The 9,363-nt window shown below is 36.3% G+C and overlaps 1 protein-coding gene across 2 annotated transcripts in view; it reads left to right on the top strand.

Moving 5' to 3' along the window:
• Positions 1 to 8,415: 8,415 nt before the first annotated feature.
• Positions 8,416 to 9,363, top strand: part of CNTN1 (contactin 1) — a 189,328-nt gene continuing 188,380 nt past the window's right edge. For both annotated transcript variants that reach the window (XM_010860767.1, XM_010860768.1), the window contains exon 1: positions 8,416 to 8,551. In XM_010860767.1, the coding sequence (XP_010859069.1) occupies positions 8,491 to 8,551 (61 nt within the window). In that variant the 5' untranslated portion in view covers positions 8,416 to 8,490. The remainder of the gene's footprint in view (positions 8,552 to 9,363) is intronic.

Below are 9,363 nucleotides of genomic sequence, written 5' to 3'. Positions count from 1 at the left end.
TTCTATTTGGAACCAGTCTGTTGTTCCATGTCCAGTTCTTACTGTTGCTTCCTGACCTGCATACAAATTTCTCAAGAGGCAGATCAGGTGGTCTGGTATTCCCATCTCTTTCAGAATTTTCCACAGTTTATTGTGATCCACACAGTCAAAGGGTTTGGCACAGTCAATAAAGCAGAAATAGATGCTTTTCTGGAACTCTCTTGCTTTTTCCACGATCCAGCAGATGTTGGCAATTTGGTCTCTGGTTCCTCTGCCTTTTCTAAAACCAGCTTGAACATCAGGAAGTTCATGGTTCACATATTGCTGAAGCCTGGCTTGGAGAATTTTGAGCATTACTTTCCTAGCATGTGAGATGACTGCAATTGTGCGGTAGTTTGAGCATTCTTTGGCATTGCCTTTCTTTGGGATTGGAATGAAAACTGACCTTTTCCAGTCCTGTGGCCACTGCTGAGTTTTCCAAATTAGCTGGCATATTGAGTGCAGCACTTTCACAGCATCATCTTCCAGGATTTGGAATAGCTCAACTGGAATTCCATCACCTCCACTAGCTTTGCTCTTAGTAATGCTTTCTTTTTTTTTTTTTTTAATTTTTTTTAATTTTATTTTATTTTTAAACTTTACATAATTGTATTAGTTTTGCCAAATATCAAAATGAATCCGCCACAGGTATACATGTGCTCCCCATCCTGAACCCTCCTCCCTCCCCATACCATCCCTCTGGGTCTTCCCTGTGCACTAGCCCCAAGCATCCAGTATCGTGCATTGAACCTGGACTGGCATCTCGTTTCATACATGATATTTTACATGTTTCAATGCCATTGTCCCAAATCTTCCCACCCTCTCCCTCTCCCACAGAGTCCATAAGACTGTTCCATACATCAGCATCACTTTTGCTGTCTCGTACACAGGGTTATTGTTATCATCTTTCTAAATTCCATATATATGCTTTAGTATACTGTATTGGTGTTTTTCCTTCTGGCTTGCTTCACTCTGTATAATAGGCTCCAGTTTCATTCACCTCAGTAGTAATGCTTTCTAAGGCCCACTTGACTTCACATTCCAGGATGTCTGGCTCTAGGTCAGTGATCACACCATCATGATTATCTGGGTTGTGAAGATCTTTTTTGTACAGTTTGACTTTTAAAATATATAATATCCCTTTTCTAAAACATTCACATATTTTAAATTCAAATCTAATTTGAGTCTTCCCTGGTGGCCCAGTGGTTAAGACTCCACACTTCCACTGCAGCAGGCGTGGATTCCACCCCTGGTCAGGAAACTATGATATCCCACATCCCACACAGCCAAAAAACAAAACAACAAAAAAATACTGACTTTATTTCTTCAGATTTTTAGTTGATTTCACTTCAGTGAAATAAGACTTCAGTCTATTCTATTTGACTTCTATTATGTACACATATCACAGGACTGAGTGACTGAACAATGTAACCATGTCAAAAGGCTTTTACTTACACACACAGATGTGTATCTATATGCATGCATAATTTGTGTGTGTGTACCCAGTCATGTATGACTCTTTGTGACCCCACGGACTGTAGCCTACCAGGGTTCTCTGTCCATGGAATTTTCCAGGCAAGAATACTGAAGTGGGTTGCCATTTCCTTCTCTAGGGAATCTTTCTGACCCAGGGATTGAACCCATGTCTTTTGAGTCTGCAGCATTGGTAGGTGGATTGTTTACCACTGTACCACCTGGGAAGCCCCATGCATAATCTAGTCCTCACAATAATCTTCTGAAGAATGAACTTGAATTTGCATTCTACAGACTGGGTAACTGACACCTCAGGAAGATTAAGTGATGGGTGCAGCAGAGGCAGATTTTCAGATTGAGTCTGAGGACAAAATATTCCCTGATTTTAAAATGTAGAGTAAGAAATGTTGATGTCTTTTCACCTAGGATAATCTGAGCTCAGCACAAACAAGTTTCCTCTATTTTCTGGAAACTGAAATTCATGGCAAATGTTCCTTAGAACCAGAGCAGAGTGGTCAGTATTGTAAGTAAAATTTTAGGTTAAATATTTTTAACATGACCTTGTATGAGCTGTGTTGAGGATTAATCAGAATAGATTCCTGAAATCCTGCCAAATCTTTTTTCTTTCTAAAAGAGATGCCACCACTTGCTAATACATATTAATGTTTTATCCATATTTCTAAATTTTGTTCTCTTTCAATGTGAATGCTTGTATAAGCATCAGTTCAATGAAATATTAGATTCATTGGTATTGTTGGAGGAAACTCTAATTATATACCAATACTAAATACTTTGTGAATAATTGTTAGTGGCTAAATGTTTGCTAATGTATAGTTGAAGATTTTTAAAATAATTTATATGAAATACCTCATGACAGAACAAAACTAGACAAGAACTAGATGATGTCTGTCTAGCAGAAAAATGCATACATAGATATGGACCAGATTTCCCAAAGGAGAGAGCGGGGAAAAGCAAAGCATGGCAGGACAGACGAGAGCATGAAGGAAGGAGACAGAGGCTGTCACCTTGTGTTGCCTTATTATATTTTTGTTGTTGTAGTTGTTTAAATACATAAGTAAGTGTCTTAGTAAAGGATGTTGAATTGTTTGGAGAATACTATAGCACCAATACATGTTAGGGAAACACCAGTCACTAGACACCTATAGAGCTGTGGTTAAGTTGTGATATGAGCCATCTGCAGTACCTGGTGAAAAGACCTAGGGGAGAGTAGGAGAAACCAGGGAGCTGTTTCCTAGCACAGCATGGCATGTGGGCAGGAATGCATCCCCAGGTTCTGGTCATTCTGTTCTTTTGGATATTGAGAAGAAAAGGTCTGCTTCTTTTATTGGCACATCTTTGAGTTGTTTTCTTCTTATGCCACTTCACTTGCTACAACACTTTCAGGAATATGGGGGCTGGGAGCTGGCTGTGGATTACTGAGTGGTAGGTCCTTCAGAGAGAATTAAGAAGAGCTGTTTCTTCTGCACTAGCGTGTGTGGGCTCAACCTTGCCCCCCTCTCCTCTGCTGCACTCTGAGAGGATGGGATCAGGAGTCACAAGTGATGGGATAACAGGTGACACAACAGAACAAATCAGTAGCAGAAAATGATGTGAGAGATGCTTTTATACTGAAACAGAAAGAAATCCATTAAATAAAATGAAATACATGCTGCCAGGATAATCACTCACTGTCCTATTGAAATAGGCAATATTTGGAGTGAAGGAAAAGATAGTTTGCCTCAGGATAATGAAAAATGTCTCCTTCTGATGAGAATGAAAATATTGAAATTGGAAGTCTTTCAAAAACACTCAATAAAATACACATTAAAAATGCTTTAAAATATTGCTGCTTAGACTATCCTCTTCTAAGGTGTATATGCTGCTGCTACTGCTAAGTCACTTCAGTCGTGTCCGACTCAGTGCGACCCCATAGACGGCAGCCCACCAGGCTTCCCGTCCCTGGGATTCTCCAGGCAAGAACACTGGAGTGGGTTGCCAATTTCCTTCTCCAATGCATGAAAGTGAAAAGTGAAAGTGAAGTCGCTCAGTCGTGTCCGACTCTAGCGACCCATGGACTGTAGCCTACAAGGCTTCTCCGTCCATGGGATTTTCCAGGCAAGAGTGCTGGAGTGGGGTGCCATTGCCTTCTCCAAAGGTCCCATAACTGAGACCAGAGCCCCAGTAAGAAATACTTTTTATTACCTATTGTATTTTATGCTTACTTGAAGGAACTAAAGTTAAATTTTAATTTGTTTGTGGCAAGTGTTTTGAAATACAGTTATGGAATGGTCCATTCATTTCTTCAATAAATATAATATCAAATGACTACTCAGTGCCAGGCATTAGAGACACAATAAACAAGTAACGTGTCATTGTCTCTTGTAGCCTGATGGGCCCTAACACTTAGCAGAATGATAGTTAATATCTATTTACTACTTTCACAGTAAGCATTTCACATGTATAATCTTGTATGACACTTGCAAGTGTTCTATGAAACGCGCATTTTTTTTCATACTTTGTACCTGAGTCAGAACTTGAGTAATTTTCCCTAAGTTGCAAGCTAAAGAGTGGTTGAGCCAAGTTTCAGACAAGATCTGGCTGACTTTCCTGGATTTCCTTTGACTATGCCTTACCTCAGGTTCCCATATACTGTGGGTGTTGTCTAAGAAGGAAATATAAGATAATATCCTTGACCTAGAAAAGTCCTCTGTATCTTATTTTTAGTTTCTTGAAATCGCTCACTCATAGCTACTCTTCCTTTAGACCTGCCCTCATTCTTTCCCAGATTCTCTATATAGTTAATAAGGTAAACAGACCAAGATCTCACTCGCATAATTTGTCAAAATTAATAATCTGAAGGATACTCTTCAAAGTAATTGTTCTTTAATTTTACCTGATTCTTTTTCTCTCTGGTCAGTACTACTTCCTCTATAGTCAATAAAAAAAGATGCAGCAGCATCCCTTGCTCTTAAGATGAATGTTCAGATCAGATCAGATCAGATCAGTCGCTCAGTCATGTCCAACTCTTTGCGACCCCATGAATCACAGCACACCAGGCCTCCCTGTCCATCACCAACACCCAGAGTTCACTCAGACTCACGTCCATCGAGTCAGTGATGCCTTCCAGCCATCTCATCCTCTGTCGTCCCCTTCTCCTCCTGCCCCCAATCCCTCCCAGCACCAGAGTCTTTTCCAATGAGTCAACTCTTCAAATGAGGTGGCCAAAGTACTGGAGTTTCAGCTTTAGCATCATTCCTTCCAAAGAAATCCCAGGGCTGATCTCCTTCAGAATGGACTGGTTGGATCTCCTTGCAGTCCAAGGGATTCTCAAGAGTCTTCTCCAACACCACAGTTCAAAAGCATCAATTCTTCGGCGCTCGGCCTTCTTCATAGTCCAACTCTCACATCCATACATGACCACAGGAAAAACCATAGCCTTGACTAGACGGACCTTTGTTGGCAAAGTAATGTCTCTGCTTTTGAATATGCTATCTAGTTATGTAAAGTTATTATTTAGAATTATTTATTATCAATTTAGGTTTATTAATTGATAAATTTGAACTATTTAAAATCCAGTAATCACTGACACATTAAACTGCACATGTTTTGTAATTTGCAAAATGTTTGCAAATATATTATCTAAGTTGATCTTTACAAAAAGAACTGTTTGATCGACACAACAGTTTTGGCATAGTTTATGTTTGCCTTTCTCCCCTCCTCCTCATTAAAGGAACTCATCTTAATTAGCGTGTATAACTCAATGAAAAGAATTACAAACCAATGGGCCAAGAAAATGCTGAAATGTACATTTTTGGAGACAAACTTTAGGAGCTATAAATAACGTGTATAGGTTTCAAAATTTTTAATTTAGGTTTATATTTGAATATTAATGATAACAAAATAAAAAACTGAATTCTTCTATAGATCATTTAATGGATTCCCCTGCCTCCTGAAGGAATTTATCTTTATTCTTCACCTTTATTTACTGTTTCTTTTCCTTTCTAATCAGTTCTGTTTAGTAAAAGAAATAAAATTTAAATTTAAAAGTCTAGACTTAATACAATCTATACATTTGTGTAGTTTTCTTCTTCTTACCAATGTCCAAGAGAAATAAATTGGTAATAATCAATCTTGACATTTAAAAATTATCTGCTGAATATTTTTCCTTTTGCAAAGGTATCTAAAAATTTTCCTGTTGCTCCACTGACCCATATTTACTATGTTTGATCTAAAAATTCAACTCATTTTTTTTCAAGAAATAAATGATTTGTCACTGAAAAATAACCTATACACAAAAAGGGAAAAATATTTTTCCTGATCCATGTAGTAACACTAAACATTTTTACCAGTCTTGGAAAATGCTGGAATTCTGGCAAATTAAAGGGGGGTAAATATGGTCTTAAAGTCCATCACATTTAAAAAAATAAGTAGTACTCTACATGTCATTATGATGCAAGAAATCAGTACCATTTTATTTTGGCTGCTTTAGATAGCATTTAAATATATTTATATACTGATAATAATAACATTAGGTATTTTCAGAATTGCTTTCATGCTCTAATTTATATTTTACATTCAATTCTATGTCATGAGATTCTTATATTCTATTTCTACATAATCTTTGAAAATATGATTTCATGTGTTTTCAAATTGAAGAGCCTATTGTGTCTCATTGAAGAAGTCAAGTCTCTTTGTAATGCCCTGGAATATTTGAAAATTTGTTATAGTGCCACCACCAGGTCCATCTGAGACATATTTTGCAGTGTTTTTAATAAATGATTGACATGCCAGAATTGAAAGAGACACGTGTACCCCAATGTTCATCGCAGCACTGTTTATAATAGCCAGGACATGGAAGCAACCTAGATGTCCATCTGCAGATGAATGGATAAGAAAGCTGTGGTACATATACACAATGGAGTATTACTCAGCCACTAAAAAGAATACATTTGAATCAGTTCTAATGAGGTGGATGAAACTGGAGCCTATTATACAGAGTGAAGTAAGCCAGAAAGAAAAACACCAATACAGTATACTAATGCATATATATGGAATTTAGAAAGATGGTAATGATAACCCTGTATGTGAGACAGCAAAAGAGACACAGATGTATAGAACAGTCTTTTGGACTCTGGGAGAGGGAGGTGGGGGATGATTTGGGAGAATGGCATTGAAACATGTATAATATCATATATGAAATGAATCACCAGTCCAGGTTTGATGCAGGATACAGGATGCTTGGGGTTGGTGCACTGGGATGACCCAGAGGGATGGTATGGGGAGGGAGGTGGGAGGAGGATTCAGGATGGGGAACACGTGTACACCCGTGGTGGATTCATGTTGATGTATGGCAAAACCAATACAATATTGTAAAGTAATTAGCCTCCAATTAAAATAAATAAATTTATATTAAAAAAAACATGCTTTCAAGTTTAATACTATGTAGATCCAAACAAGTCTCTCATTGCACTGACCTGTGTACACATAAGCGTTCCTGTTGATCTGTGAACTTTTTAAGGGCAAGCAGACTATGCTTTCTTTTTGATTCTTTTATCTGCATGCTTGGTCACAGATGGATCTACAAAGATGATGATGAGGCTTAAGTCAAAGAGCCCCTCACTAAAATGAAGCTATTTCAATGCCTTGAAACCAAAATAATCATGTGGTCAGAAGTTTTTACAGAATTTTATAAAAGCAAGATATTTTACTTAGACTGATGCATAGTTTTGTAGCGTAGTTTATTTATTTATTAGTATTTTTTTAATTTGGCTGTGTTGCATCTTAGTTGCTACATGTGGGATCTTCCATGTGTAGTGCAGGATCTTTCAGTGCAGCTCATGGACTCTCTAGTTGTAGTGAGTGGACTCAGTAGTTATGACACATGGGCTTATTTTCTCCATGGCATGTGTGATCTTAGTTCCCTGACCAGGGATTGAACCTGTGTCCCTTGAATTGCAAGGTGGATTCTTAGACTTCCCTGACCACCAGGGAAGTCTCTGTAGCTTAGTTTATATTAGTAATTTTGTCTTCTTATCTTTAAAAATAGCTCTCCAAATTTTAAAGATTTTGACATACAAAACCTAGCTTCTCTCTTATAAGGAACAATTATTTACATTTTCTTGAATGAATAAAGGAAAAAAGTGAAAGCAGGGAAAAGGAATAAACAAGTTATTAATCTATATACTTTAACATTTAAAAATTTAGGTTTTCTGGCAAAAATTTTCCATAAACCACCAACAGGCAATCTAAGATATAACTCTTGTACAATGTCTATGAATTTATAAAATTCTTATACAGATATGGTTGTGGTGATGATTTAGTTTCTAAGTCATGTCTAACTCTTGAGACCCTGTGGACTGTAGCCTGCCAGGCTCCTCTGTCCATGGGATTTTCCAGGCAAGAATCCTGGAGTGGGTTGTCACTTCCTTTGCCAGAGGACTTCCCTACCCAGGGTTTGAATCTGGGTTTCCTGCATTACAGGGGGATTCTTTTACTGCTGAGCTACTAGGGAAATTCTTATACAAATATATGTTTTACTAAATCTTTCTACCAGTGCTTCAGGTCAATTTAATCTTCAGGTAAAATAGTTGACATTGAAATGTTCACAACTCTGCTATTTGTAAAAAGATTTTACTATACTCAGTTATTAAAAACTTAAAAAAATGTCAATTCAGTTACTTGCTCATGTTTCTTACAATGTCAGTACTGGGAAGAAGCTGAAGCCCTGATACCGAATCTACTCTTTTCATTATAATATGATGTTTACAAATGTATTTAAATAAACTAAAACTTATTATACAAATAAGAAATATAAAATAAAATAGAATTGATAATATTGTTGATGCCAAATGGTGAATATTTTCCATTACCTTTCTTTCCTTTTTCTTATCTTTCCTCTTCCTTCTTCTCTTCTCTTTATGCAGGTGTTTAATATTATCCAACTGCCATAAAGTTAAAGATTTTTTTTGAAATTTGAACCTAAATTCTACTGAACACAAGATGAAAATGTGGTTACTGTTCAGTCTCCTTGTAATAATATCTTTTAAAACTTGTCTATCAGGTAAGAAATATCCTGTCTATAACATATAACTTCCACAATTTATGTCAATGTAATTAATATTCTTTTCACTATATTGAATCTAGTGTATAAAGTTCAGAATTAATATTTTTCTTTGCCATCTGGGTCAGGCAAGTAAATGCATATATATTAAGGCTGACACTTTTGTTCTTTTTTCTTTTTAGTTTCAATTAAAATTTCATAAGATAAGTTAATCAATCTTATATAGTGATGTGCTGGTAAATGGTTAAAATCTGAATATCTGGGAGGGGAAAAATATCCCTGCTGTAGCATTTGTCAATTCCTACAGAGTAAATTGTCCTACTGTTGTCATTTTCAACTTGAAACCATGTACGGTGGTGGGAGAAGAGTTATGCAATAGCACACCATCATATAGTATGTTCACTATAGGGGTAAAATCGACTTAACCTCATTAGTATACATAAAAGTAAAACATAGTAAAATATTAGAAAATAATGGGTTTTAAGCTTTTGATACATTTGTCTATTTTTTACAAGTTAATATAATTTAATTTTTATTATTGGCTGGTCAATCTTTTGAAAACAATTCAAAAATAATCTACAGTGTATTCAAGGACTTAAGAATAACAATGCAGTTTTAAGTATACCATAGTTTTAGGATAAACAAACACTATATTTCTATTTTTCAAAGATAAGTGTGAAAGATTAAAAAATATTTCTAAAGGTACATTGTATTTTTATCTGAAGCAGTGTGTTTTCTAACAATATTTTATAATACCTCTGTCTCAATTACCTTAATTCAGCACTTGTTGAGTTGCTGTTAAGTTCAAGATA

Source organism: Bison bison, unplaced genomic scaffold (assembly GCF_000754665.1).
Source record: "Bison bison bison isolate TAMUID 2011002044 unplaced genomic scaffold, Bison_UMD1.0 scf7180017864470, whole genome shotgun sequence".
Classification (NCBI taxonomy): domain Eukaryota; kingdom Metazoa; phylum Chordata; class Mammalia; order Artiodactyla; family Bovidae; genus Bison; species Bison bison.
The sequence above is the reverse complement of the archived record's forward strand: the minus strand, read 5'-3'. Positions and strand labels throughout refer to the sequence as shown.